The sequence below is a fragment of the Saccoglossus kowalevskii genome, chromosome 7 (genome assembly GCF_978046115.1).
Source record: "Saccoglossus kowalevskii chromosome 7, keSacKowa6.1, whole genome shotgun sequence".
Classification (NCBI taxonomy): Eukaryota; Metazoa; Hemichordata; class Enteropneusta; family Harrimaniidae; genus Saccoglossus; species Saccoglossus kowalevskii.
This window is the reverse complement of record NC_140647.1, coordinates 24,104,473-24,117,270: the sequence shown is the minus strand read 5'-3', so window position 1 is coordinate 24,117,270 and position 12,798 is coordinate 24,104,473. Positions and strand designations below refer to the sequence as shown.

Sequence of the window (12,798 nt, the reverse complement as noted above, 5' to 3'; positions counted from 1 at the left end):
CGCCCTCTATCAGGCAGAATTCGCAAAGAAGTATGGGTAATCGAATATTCTCGAATAGACGCGAGAACTCGCAAAAGACGAGAAGAAAACAAATACTATTACTTCCGGGTTCTGACGAATTTGCCAGAAAATGTTAATAATAACGGGTCTCGGCCGTTCCGGAAAGTTCGCTATGGCTATAAATACGGACGCAAATCACAACGACAGTCAGACATCATACTCTAAACGAGCAGATAAGCAACTACGAGCGAACAGCGAGAGATATACAACAAGTCTACCTAATCTTCGAAGAAAATATTTTTACCGATCCACTACATCAACATTACAACGAGATGCCTGCAAAAGCTATTGGTATCGACCTGGGGACAACTTACTCGTGTGTTGGAGTATTTCAACACGGCAAAGTAGAAATCATCGCCAACGACCAAGGTAACAGAACAACACCTAGTTATGTTGCCTTTACTGACACTGAGAGACTTATCGGTGATGCAGCCAAGGGACAAGTTGCCATGAATCCGAAGAACTCAGTATTCGATGCTAAGCGTCTTATCGGACGGAGATTTGACGACACATCTGTGCAGTCAGACATGAAGCTGTGGCCTTTTCAAGTTTACAACGACAGTGGAAAACCCAAAGTGAGGGCCGAGTTCAAAGGCGAAATCAAATCATTTACACCTGAAGAAATCAGCTCTATGGTCCTGACAAAGATGAGAGAGACAGCCGAAGCGTATCTGGGGCAAACGGTCAAAGATGCGGTCATTACTGTACCTGCTTACTTCAACGACTCCCAGAGACAAGCAACCAAAGATGCTGGCTTTATTGCCGGTCTCAACGTTCTACGAATCATCAATGAACCCACAGCAGCTGCTTTGGCATATGGACTAGATAAGAAGTCACAGGGAGAGAAAAATGTACTGATATTTGACTTGGGTGGTGGTACATTTGACGTCTCCATCCTGACTATTGAAGACGGCATATTTGAAGTCAAATCAACTGCTGGTGATACTCATCTTGGTGGAGAAGATTTCGATAGTAGACTGGTGAACCACCTGGTTCAAGAATTTAAAAGAAAGCACAAGAAAGACATCACAGGAAATGCACGTTCATTAAGAAGACTGAGAACTGCAGCAGAGAGGGCTAAAAGAACCTTATCCAACAGTACACAAGCATCCATTGAGGTAGATTCACTGTTTGAAGGTATTGACTTTTATACTAGTATCACACGTGCTAGATTTGAAGAGCTTTGCTCTGATCTATTTCATGCAACGTTACAACCAGTGGAGAAAGCATTGCTTGATGCCAAACTTGCCAAAAATCAAATCGATGAGATCGTATTAGTTGGTGGATCTACAAGAATTCCAAAAGTACAGCAGTTGCTGCAGAACTTTTTCAATGGGAAAACATTGAACAAATCTATCAATCCTGATGAAGCTGTAGCATATGGTGCTGCAGTACAAGCTGCAATCTTATCTGGTGACCAATCGGATGAAGTGAAAGATGTGCTATTGGTTGATGTTGCTCCGTTATCCCTTGGTATTGAAACTGCTGGTGGCATGATGACTAACCTGATTGATCGCAACACCCGCATCCCATCAAAAATGTCAAAAACATTTACAACATATGCAGACAACCAACCAGCTGTTACCATTCAGGTCTTTGAAGGAGAACGTGCAATGACAAAAGACAATAATCGTCTGGGATTATTCGAGTTATCTGGGATCCCACCAGCTCCACGTGGTGTTCCCAAGATTGAAGTCACATTTGATATTGATGCAAACGGTATTTTGAACGTTACTGCCAAAGATGAGAGTACAGGAAAGAGTAACCAGATCACCATCAAAAATGAAAGAGGTCGCTTAAGTAAAGAGGATATTGAGAAAATGGTAGCAGATGCAGAGAAATATAAAGCGGAAGACGATGAACAACGAGAAAGAATCAGTGCCAGAAACTCTTTGGAAAGTTATGCCTTCAACGTAAAAGCTGCTGTGGAAAATCCAAATGTGGAGGGTAAATTGAATGCACAAGAGAAGAACACGGTTCTGGGTAAAGTGAAAGAAGTGATGAACTGGGCAGACAGTAATTCACTGGCTACCAAAGAAGAGCTACAATACAAACTTGAAGAACTTCAAAAAACATGTTCACCTATCATGTCAAAATTACACGCAGGTCAAAGCGGAAATGCTGGTGCCTCCGGACAAGGTCCAACTGTTGAAGAAGTTGATTGAATGATAAAACACATAGACTGAATGGACTTTTTGTTTTTGAACACAATGTACTGAAATATTTGTTATTATGGTTTTGCTTTTTTTTGGTAATTGTGAAAAAGATAAATCCATTATTTACAGATTTTCCCGAATACATTTTCAAAAATTTTCGGAGAAATAGCATAGAGATTTTGATCGTGCATGTTGTCATACAGTGACAGTGAATAGATTCACTAATTTTGGATATTTACTCATATTTGACATTTTTGTGACAAATGTTAATTTAAGAGGGGGCATCAAACAACTTGTTGATAACTTTTTTTGTATATTAATAGTTGATATATTTTTTTTATAAATATTGAATATTAAATTTGAATAACACATTTAAATCTTGTCTGGTACTTGTCCTTCACTCATTTGCTCATATTCCCGGAGATTACTCCATCTACCGGTACTTCGTTTTAAAAACACCATGAGGTGGTGTGTGTTTACAGACCAAAAGAAATGTGGGTTTGTAAACCTACACCTTCGAGTGAGTGTTTTAGTCTTGTACCATGCTTTGTCATTAGCTCATGAATAATTCAATGCGTAACTTGACATGACCTTTCTTTCCCAGAGTCGTCCAATCCAATAGCTCAGTCATTTAAGGCTCTGCAGTGAGTTAGAACAGCTTCCAACTTTTTCAATAATTGACTAAGAAGTCTTTTCTTGTCCACTTTAAATGTTTCCCCTTGGTTAGGACTGAGCAGCTTTAGGTCTAAATTACAATAGTGGTTTACAATAATATGCCACGATTACCAGTAGCATATGAAAACAAATGTGACTGGTTTTAGCATAAAGAGATGTGTGAATTTACAAAAATAAACCAATGGCCAGAATAATACATGTGACCAAAAGTGGTGCAATATGAGACTAGTCAGCCAATCAGGAGGCTTCTAAAATAAACATTAGCACATATTCCAAAACTGGACTTGCATGAAATAAGTGAATTGTTTCAAATCAAGGAAACTGATAATTTTGACATGTAAACCAAATTAAACTCATTTACATCAGACATATTCCAATTCTTTCTACAGTAATACTGTATTTTCTCTATAAGAAGTCTATGCACAACTGCATAAACAAAGACTATATTAAATCCTGGGTCATTAACATGTGCATTAAATATGCTACCCTTGGTTCTTTTCCTCATCTGTGCAACATCCTACATACAGAGGTCTATTTACAATACATGGTAACAGAGACTATGCTCGAACTTTCAAGCTAAAAGAAGCTGAATTGATTAATAACAAAAGCATTGAGTTACAAAAATTACCATGCACGTAGTTTAAAAAACCATGCCCACATTATAATGTTTAAATAACTGACCAAAATTTGAGTTACGGGCAACAAAGATGTTTTGTTTTGTTTACAGTTTCCCGTAACTCAAATTCCAGGTACAAAATTTTAACATTAATGAAAATACATGTTACCTGTAACTCAGGTAACTTACTTACCTGCAAGTTCAGTCAACAGTTTAAAGATTGAGTTACTAAATATGGATGTTCAACAAAAACAAAAAAGTATATTGCCCGTAACTTAAAGTACTGGTATGAACATAAAGTTACAATTTGGGCATGGTTTCTGAAATATTGGTGTGAGATCATTTTTGTAGCGCAATGTTTTCATAAAACCATGTCTGTATCTCCAACAATTCAGCATCTCTAAACCAAATAGGGCTTTGATTTAGTTTATTGTATACAAGTATGCCTTTTGTATTAATAGCGCCCTCTAGTGGTGTGTTGCGTTGATGATGTACTGTAAATTCATTAATTATTCATTGGTTCTTAATTTCGTCTTTTTCGTTGATACGTAAAATCCACTAAATTAAATCCAAATGAAACGTAAAATAGAACTTATCGTTTCCCTGCTAAGTTTGTGTAAATGGAATTTTACATGTACAGGAATGGTTTATTATTAAGTTACCCTTGCAAATTATATACCAATATTTGAGAATTTATTTTGCAAATTGAGTGTATCTTTCTCACCTTTACCATTTTTCAAAACTTTTCGACACTTCTAACTTCAACATTCCCGAGCATTCATAAAACCTTCACGAGCATATTGAGAAAGTTGTTGATTCTGACACTTGAGGGCGCCATTCCCAACTCATGAAACAATTAGGGATACTTAACTAAAGCGACAATCTCAGGTCTTTCAGACACCAGAATTAAATAAACACACGATACAATATGCAAAATATAAGGTATTTACAAACTTTTGTATTTAATTGCAAATACAGTCTTTTTCCAATAATAAATTTTTCTTGAAAAGAACAAAGGATGAAAATGTCATTGTCGAAAAATAACGGCAAAAAAAACAAAAACAAAAAACACATTTTCCCCCTTTACTGTTTGCCACATATACAATATAAAAATTCCAAAAAAATCTACCACTGGTTATTAAATATTTAACCAGAACATTTTCAAGATATGAAAATATATGAAATAGTGATAGCTCGCAAAGCAGAGTTACACGTTACCGTGCATACACCTCTGTCTTTTATATTATATACAGTAAGCCACTGTTGGTTCAAACACTATTATCTTGCAATAGTGCCAGTTTGGGTAAATAAACTTATCTATGGACCTATTTTTTTTTCTCTAAGAATTCTCATCCTACAAACTTAACAAATTTGGGCTCACAAATGTAAAATAATCAGGCAAAAGTTATAATACATCTTTACATACAAAAAAACAAAGCTGTGATTCTTTGCTAAAGAAATTACAAACCCACAGAAATGGGACACTAATCTGCATGAATTTTGAATAATCAATGCAGTATATTTTTTAATTAATAAAGCTGTACTCATCATAAACAACATAATTTAGTGTATAAAAAAAAGCATTTTTTTTTGCCCTGAATAAAGTTCATTGTCTTGTCCTAATTGCTACGACACTGAACATGCCATGTAAGATATTGAATGCCCAAATTAATGTAGAGTTTTGACAAGTTCATGGTCAGAAATTCATTTATATTTGCAAAATATACACAAATGCAGATGAGAACGAAATATTCAAACAATAGCCCAAGTTTGAACTGCAGTGTGTTAATGTCATTAAAAATAAATAATCTATGTAATTCGATTTGAATGATTGCAAAATGAAGTAATTGCGGCATCAGATTTGTCCACTTACTGTAAACTTCATATGGAATTAATGATTGCATAGACAACATTATACATGCGCATAATTAAAGAGTCATGAGCAATATTATACATGCGCATAATTAGTATCATGAGCAATGATTCGTCCAGTATCCCACTAAAGACAAAATTATGAATGAAGCTTACTTGCACTTCGAAATACAGTATAGAGTGAAACAGTTCTTTGAACAGAATGACTTACATATTTCAAACAAGAATACACCGTTCCCCTTAGCTTTTTCTGCATTAGAATTTATTGCAATGGTTTAATATGTAATTAAATGCTGAATTATTCCTGCAACACTCTTCCTCATTGGCTGCCAAATAACCATTCTGACTGACAAAATAATCAAGTGTAAATCTGGCTTTGTTTATTGGTTGGCTGTTTTAGCCAAAAAAAATGTAAAAATTAAGACAGGCTGCAGTTTCAGTTATCTAAATTATCAGCGTATGTATGAATAAATAAATCAAGCGTCAGTCTGGATCGTATCATGATTTCTCTTAATATAGTCAAAATAAAAAAAAAATCCATGCTCTTACAAATTTATTCAGTAATAACCACGCAGGTGAATACTTTCAAAGCTTTAGATTTCCCCGATTTTGAGTGGTAACTCGTTTTGTTTTATTTTGCAAATTAAAATCTGAGCAGATTAAATTTATACAAATTCATTTTTGTACGAGATAGAGAATTTCTAGCATTGTAACGCTGAGCGAAGACCATTGCGCCGTACATGTGCAAGTTGGGTGTCGATCAAAATTGATTTTCGCATAACCCAATGTGATAATTGAGTGTCAAACATGAATGTAGATCGATAGTTGATTAAATACTTATTTGGATGCATTCTAATCATTCCAGTAATTACCTAGTTCGTATTCATTGATCTGCGGAACAATTAAACTCTCCGGTATTGTTATTATGTGACCCAAATATTGCGCATGCGCGGCGCGAATACCACTAGATATCAAGACTGTAAAACGCCATTTAATAAAATACTTCTAAGCCCCACAAATTTCCAATCCTTGTATAGAATCTATGCAATGTTTGACTTGCTGTACACCACTACATTAACACATGGTAAACATAAAAAAAAATACAGTACAGTACGGTACAGATAGTTCTTATAATGCATATAGTCGGCTATTGATCATAGGTCTGAATCGTAGTTGTAAAAAAAAATGACATCATCGTAAATGCTAGAAGTCACATGACTATGCAGGATTTAAACTGACAAAAGCAAATTAAATTTGAGCTATAATATGACTGTTTAATTCTTCGGGACGTCCAAGTGTGCATGACATCGCACAAATCTGAATGAGCATTGAGCAAATCATACCATAGTACCATTATCGGGGGTTGGTGTATAGCTAGTCAAACGTTGCATCTATTCCACGCTAGTTTTTAAGATGTAAAGTTCAAAGCTTGGCTGGTTTACTACAAAGATTGTAGTTACTGACATTGTTTGAACATATTTACCACTCTTCAACTTAAATGATCTAGCGCTACCTACGTAGACGAGGGGGAGGGTCTTAGTTCTCCCGATCTGCTTGCCCACGACTATACTGCAATCTGGAAGACATCGTGATTTGGACAACGCATGAGGTAGTTGTATCCCAATATACACATTGTACGGACTGACCAAGGTAAATTCAGATACAGTGCAAAGTTTAATGTACGTTTTTTTGTTCTATTTTTAAATATTTTACCAGAACATCCACAAGACCAATTTGTTACAAATTGTGATTTAACATACATAAAATATAAGCACACCAAGGATTTTCTCGATAAAATGGCATAAATTATTTCAAATTATTTATCGCTTTTTTGGTTTTGGTTTTCACCAGAAGGCATTAATATAAAGGAGCTATCACAGAAATCTAAAATTCTTGTTTCGAATATCATGTTTTGACATTTTTGAGGGAAAACACAGGAACACCTCATTACTGTGAGTAATTAGCTCAAAATCAGAATTGAAATATGTGTGCTAGAATGTTGGTGAAACTTTTGAAAATAAATCGGTTCGTTTCTGATCAGAACAAAAATGTGTTGTATGTATCAGCTACACAAAATGTGCCCCCCCCCCCAAAAGCTTTGAGTGCTTCATGCAATGCCAAAAAAAGGTTAACAATAAATTGAGACCTGTTTGTAATGTAATCAGTGTTCGTTCATTTCCCTTCAAATCTGAATAACGTATACACCATTTTACCTACAGCAAGAACAATCTTTTTTTTGTTTTTCATATCTTTAAAACGAGGTATGCCTTTGTCTTGGTATGCAGAATTTCACCAATCCATTATTGGATATTTGTAATCACGAACGCAAAAAATAATTATATCTTTTCTAGTTCCCATGCCATCCAAGCATGGTGCGAAACTTGCGCTTAATAATTAGCAACAAACAGTGGTATCATTTTTTTTTCCAGAACCCGAGAAACCAAATCAGGTGTACTGGTCGTCATTATACAGAATTACACACTAGGAGTTTTGGAGAAGAACACTAAATGAAGCATGGCAAATTGCGCTCATATCACATGACATACATCTCTAAGCAATGCAAGCACAGATGAGCTTCCAGTAAAATTTTTGTTCTTTGAAGTGAGATAATTAGCATTCAAAACATGTTTGCTCTGATAACAAGGCACCTTTAAGGCACGACTGTTCAAAATGCACCCAACCAAATCATTCAGCAAATAGGAGCATTCTATTGGATAAACATTAAAAGTACTGCAAAGGAATTTCACTACTACCTCCCTGTATTTGGCATTGGGGGATTTTGCGGTCCATAGGGGCCAGGCATGCCATAATTTTGGAATTGTCCTTGTTGCATGACAGGCATATGTGGTTGCCCTTGGGGAGGCTGCCCTTGCCCCATGTAACCAGGGCCTTGCACTCTAGTTCTTGCATACATTATGCCAGGTTGTGCCTGATGAGGTCCTGATTTGGGAGGTGGAAAGTACAACGTCACTGATTGGCCAGGATGTCTTTGAAGTAACATGGCTTCCTGTTGGCTCATACGAGGTCCTTGCATTCCCATTGCATAACCAAAGTTTGGATTCATGCCCATATTTGGGTTATTCATATGAGCATCCATGGGCCCCCCACCACCCATTGGATACTGATGTCTCTGTCTGACTGCCATATTTGGACTCATGGCAGCCATATTAGGATTCATGTTCATATTTTGCATATTATCCATGTTCATCGAAGCAAACCTTGAGTTGGGTGGCAACTGTTGAGCTTGTGTCATGTGAGCCAACTGCTGAAGAGGCGGCGGTGGTTGGGACTGCTGTAATGGCGGTCCTTGTGATGACCCCGGCGGTGGCGCAGGGACTTTTGGATTAGGAAAATATTGCAGTGTCTGTTTTGGTCCTTTCCCGTCCGGCAGCAAAGGAGGTTCAAATCCTGCTAAAGGATTGTTTGAAGTTGTTGTTGGTTGAGAATAATGTATTGTATTTGACTGGTGTTGAGTTTGTGTTTGAGGCTGAGGCTGAGATATAATAGCTGTACTCTGTTGACCTGTCCGATTTAGCGCCGCAGAAGAATTAATAGAATGCTGTAATTGTAATTGTAGATCCGGAGGCTGTGATGGAAGCATGTGTTGCTGGTACTGTTGTTGTTGATTATGTGCATAATTTTGACTGGATACCGTTGAAGTCATTCCTTTACTATTGCTTTGTACAGTAGCCGGCTGCGGGCCATACATGTACGTTGATGTTCCAGACATCATAGGTTGTTGTCGTGACGACACAGGTTGTGAAGCAGGCTGAGCATTTTGCAATGACCCTGGGTTTGGAAACTGAGAAGCACTTAATCCAGGCTGATTGAGACTAGGCACGCTAGTCAAAGAGGGTCGCAAAGGACTCCCAACATTTCCATCTATATATGTACCTGATTTGCTGACATTTGGCATAGAATTCATATGTCCTGGAAGACCAGATCCTGGTGGCATTGAAGCCATTTGTTGTGACTGCTGCATTTGATGTTGTTGCTGCTGCTGCTGCTGCTGCTGAAGTTGCTGCATATGTTGCAGTTGTTGGTGTTGCAGTTGTGGGTGGTGGTGGTGCTGTTGTTGTTGTTGCTGCTGTGGATGGTTTTGTGGATGATGTTGTGGATGGTGTTGTTGCTGTTGCGGATGTTGTTGCTGATGTGCATGTTGCTGCGCCTGTTGTAGCTGCATCTGTTGTTGCTGTGGATGCTGCAGTTGTTGTTGTTGTTGAGGACGTGGAAGCTGTTGCTGTTGCTGTTGTTGTGGTGGTGGTGGTGGTAATGGTTGAGGAGATGGGAAATTAGTTTGTGATTGTGAAGCAGTCTGTGGTGGGAAATGTTGCAGTTTTTGTGATGCACTGGATGAAGACTTTTCCACAGCTGGTTTCTGATAAAATGTTGCAGCATACTGGTTAAAGTCCTCCCCTCGTGGTGGGAAATTTGGAGCTTTATCTCGATTCAGGGCACTTGGTGGGAAATTAACCAACAGTCTGTTAGAAGATGCTTCATCTGCGGAAGGTACTTTTGTTGCTGGGACAGTAGATGCAGTCGCTGCTGCTGCAGACACAACTGCAGCTGCAGCTGATGCAGCAGCTGACTGTGGGCTCGGTTGTGGTTGCTTGCTGCTCGCAGGAACTGTGGGAGTTGCTGGGCTCTGTTCTCCAATCGTTTTGGAAGACAATGCAGGACTATTTACATTTGCCGACATGGGAGTGGATACTGAAGACACTGGTTGTTGCGCTCCCCTGTCAGGAAAGATGCCTTGCGACTGAGACGATGTGCTAGAAGGTGCAGTATTTGAAGGACTAAATATCCCCTGCGTTGTTCCTAGAGTGGAAGGACCTTGATGTGGTAATGAACCTGAGGGAGGAATTTGCTGTGGTGTTTGCCCTGATGAAGGAACTTGCGATTGCAATTTCCCAGATGATGAAACTGGTTGCGGAGGTTGTCCTGACGAAGTAATTTGTTGCCCTGTTGATGAACCCTGTTGCAAGAGTTGTCCCGATGATGGACCTTGTGGTAACTGTGCTGTTAATGTGGTTTGTCCTGATGGAGCTATCTTTTGTGATTGTTTTCGAGATGGACCTGTTGCGGGGTGAGGAGATTGGTGAGCAGATGATGGCTGTGGCTGTTGGGTCAAGCGACCCGAAGATGTCTGGTGTGGTTGTTGACCAGACGGAGGTACCTGTTGCATTACTTGACCAGATGATGGAAGTGGCTGAGTGTAATGCTGTTCTAATCGAGCCGGTGAAAAATTCCCCCTTATCCCCGCAACAAGACTGTTCATACCTGCAACAGGATTTGTGGTACTCATTCCTGGGGGTCCACTGAAGTTTGCAGAGTATGGACTGGCCTGTGGCATCCTTTGCTGAGGCATTGATGTTGGTTGCGCCATATTCGGAGGTATCGTTTGTGATGGCACTGATCCAGTACTAGCAGGTCTCGGTGACGCCTGTGGCGCCGGAAGCCAATGAGCAGGTGATTTTGGCAGATGTGGAGATGTCGGGGATGGCATTGGTCCAGATAAGCTGCTCCGCCTCTGTGATGCAGTCTGGGTCAAATGAGATGCATAATATGGAGGTGGGGGCATTCTTTGACTGTGCTGAGGATTCAAGGGCACATCCATAGGACCACCAGATTGAGAAGGTGGTCCACCCATCATGCCTTGTTCTTGCTGCATCTGTTGCTGCATTTGATGCCTCATCAGATCATGCTGTGTCAGAATCTGCCTCCTCTTAGTGTCATAGTGCTCCTGCTGCAGCTTCATCCACTCTTGTTGTGCTTTAATGCTTTCAATTGAATGCGGCGATTCTGGTCCACCATGCATTTGTAACATCATGTTGGGCTGCTGTGCAGATTGCATCATATTCGGTGGTGATGTCATCATAGGTGGCTGCGATGTCAATGGACCTTGTGGTGAGCTCACCATTTCTGGTGAAGTCATAGAGCGTGGAGACAGAATTCCTGGCCCAAATTGCATTGCGTTCATTGCAAGTTTGTTAGAAGGACCTATATTAGGTGGAGGCGATCCCATACCCATGTTCCCATTAGGTGGAAATCCACCTTGTTGCTGTGGATGCCGTTCAGGGAACAACAACCGTTGCATTTCTTGCAAAGTCCTTAATCTTTCCTGTCTATGCCTCAGTTGTTCAGGAGTGGGGTTATCAATATTCCTTGGCCCAAGTCCTTCAGAATTGACCTGCGATGGAGAGAATGACCGCTGCATCTGTTGCAAATCCATGTCCATCATTGCAGCCTGAGTCATACCTCGCGGTGGATGTGGTTGCCCTGGAAACGACATTCCTTGTTGTTGCAAATATTGCTGCTGTTGCTGTTGTGTCATAAATTGCGGTCTGGGGCCCATCATTCTCCTTTGCAGTTCTTGATAATGTTGCTGCTGTTGCTGCTGCTGTTGTTGTTGTTGTTGCTGCTGCTGCTGCTGTTGTTGTTGTTGCTGCTGAGGTGGCATGATCATTTGTTGACCAGGCCCCCATTGTGATTTAACACTTGCAGTTGGACTTTCCCAGAGTGCAGTTGGATCTAAATTTTCAGTTTCCGGATCTACCAAATTATCCAAGGGAATCTGTTGGGGCAGAAAAGATGAATCCAAGGGTGACAGTTGTTGCTGCTGTTGTTGCTGTTGTGGATGGTGCTGCTGTTGCTGTGATGCTTGCAATGGTTGCTGCAGTCGTTGTTGCAATTGTGACATTCCACTCTGCAACATGGAGGCAGTTTGAGGTTGCTGCTGTCCCGAAGACATCATGTGTTGCTGCGGCATGGGTGGCTGTGGTTGTTGTTGCTGCATCTTCTGTGCCTGTTGTGGCATAAGCGGTGAACCTATCTGTTGTTGAAGCTGCTGTTGAATATTCTGCTGTTGATTTTGGTGACCCTGTTGCTGCTGCTGCAACGTTGGTGGTTGCTGCTGATAGTGTTGCACAGTTTCTGAATTTGACAGATGTTGTGAGTTCTGTTGCTGTTGCTGTTTCGTAAGCAGCTGATGTCTTGCCTGCAGATTGTGCAAGTCTATTTGATTGTTTGGAAACTGTGCATTTGCTTGCCTCTGGAATTGCTGCTGTTGATTTGATTGTTGTTGGCCATACTGTGGAAACTGTCTACGTAGATCTTGCTGCTGCAGTCGCGATTGGGCCGAGGGATGTGGCTCTGTTGCAGGATGTGGTGACAATGTCAGTGGCAGCTTATCTTGCATAATTGGTGACTGGGAGTTAATATCCAGTGATAGCGAAGGCCGCCTTGTAATTTCCTGAAGTAAAAAACGAAAGATACATATAAAATTAATAACGTAAACTGAGGATTTATTAGACAACTTTCATAATCATGTACAGTCATGTACGATGATACCACGAAAAACCAATTCGTGTGTGAATGTTAGAAAGCGACATAGTTCTAACCAGGAGCATCACAGAACCA

At 39.8% G+C, this 12,798-nt stretch overlaps 2 protein-coding genes across 2 annotated transcripts in view; one reads left to right on the top strand and one right to left on the bottom strand.

The window, feature by feature from the left end:
- Positions 1-91: 91 nt before the first annotated feature.
- Positions 92-2,593, top strand: LOC146740876 (heat shock 70 kDa protein 1A-like). Its single transcript, XM_085501339.1, has one exon. The coding sequence runs from the start codon at positions 333-335 to the stop codon at positions 2,223-2,225; it is 1,893 nt and encodes a 630-aa protein (XP_085357465.1). The 5' UTR covers positions 92-332; the 3' UTR covers positions 2,226-2,593.
- Positions 2,594-4,445: 1,852 nt separating this feature from the next.
- The window catches only part of LOC100371586 (uncharacterized), a 54,845-nt gene continuing 46,492 nt past the window's right edge, over positions 4,446-12,798 (bottom strand). The window contains exon 11 of the mRNA XM_006821001.3: positions 4,446-12,631. Within this exon, the coding sequence (XP_006821064.2) occupies positions 8,129-12,631 (4,503 nt within the window). The 3' untranslated portion in view covers positions 4,446-8,128. The remainder of the gene's footprint in view (positions 12,632-12,798) is intronic.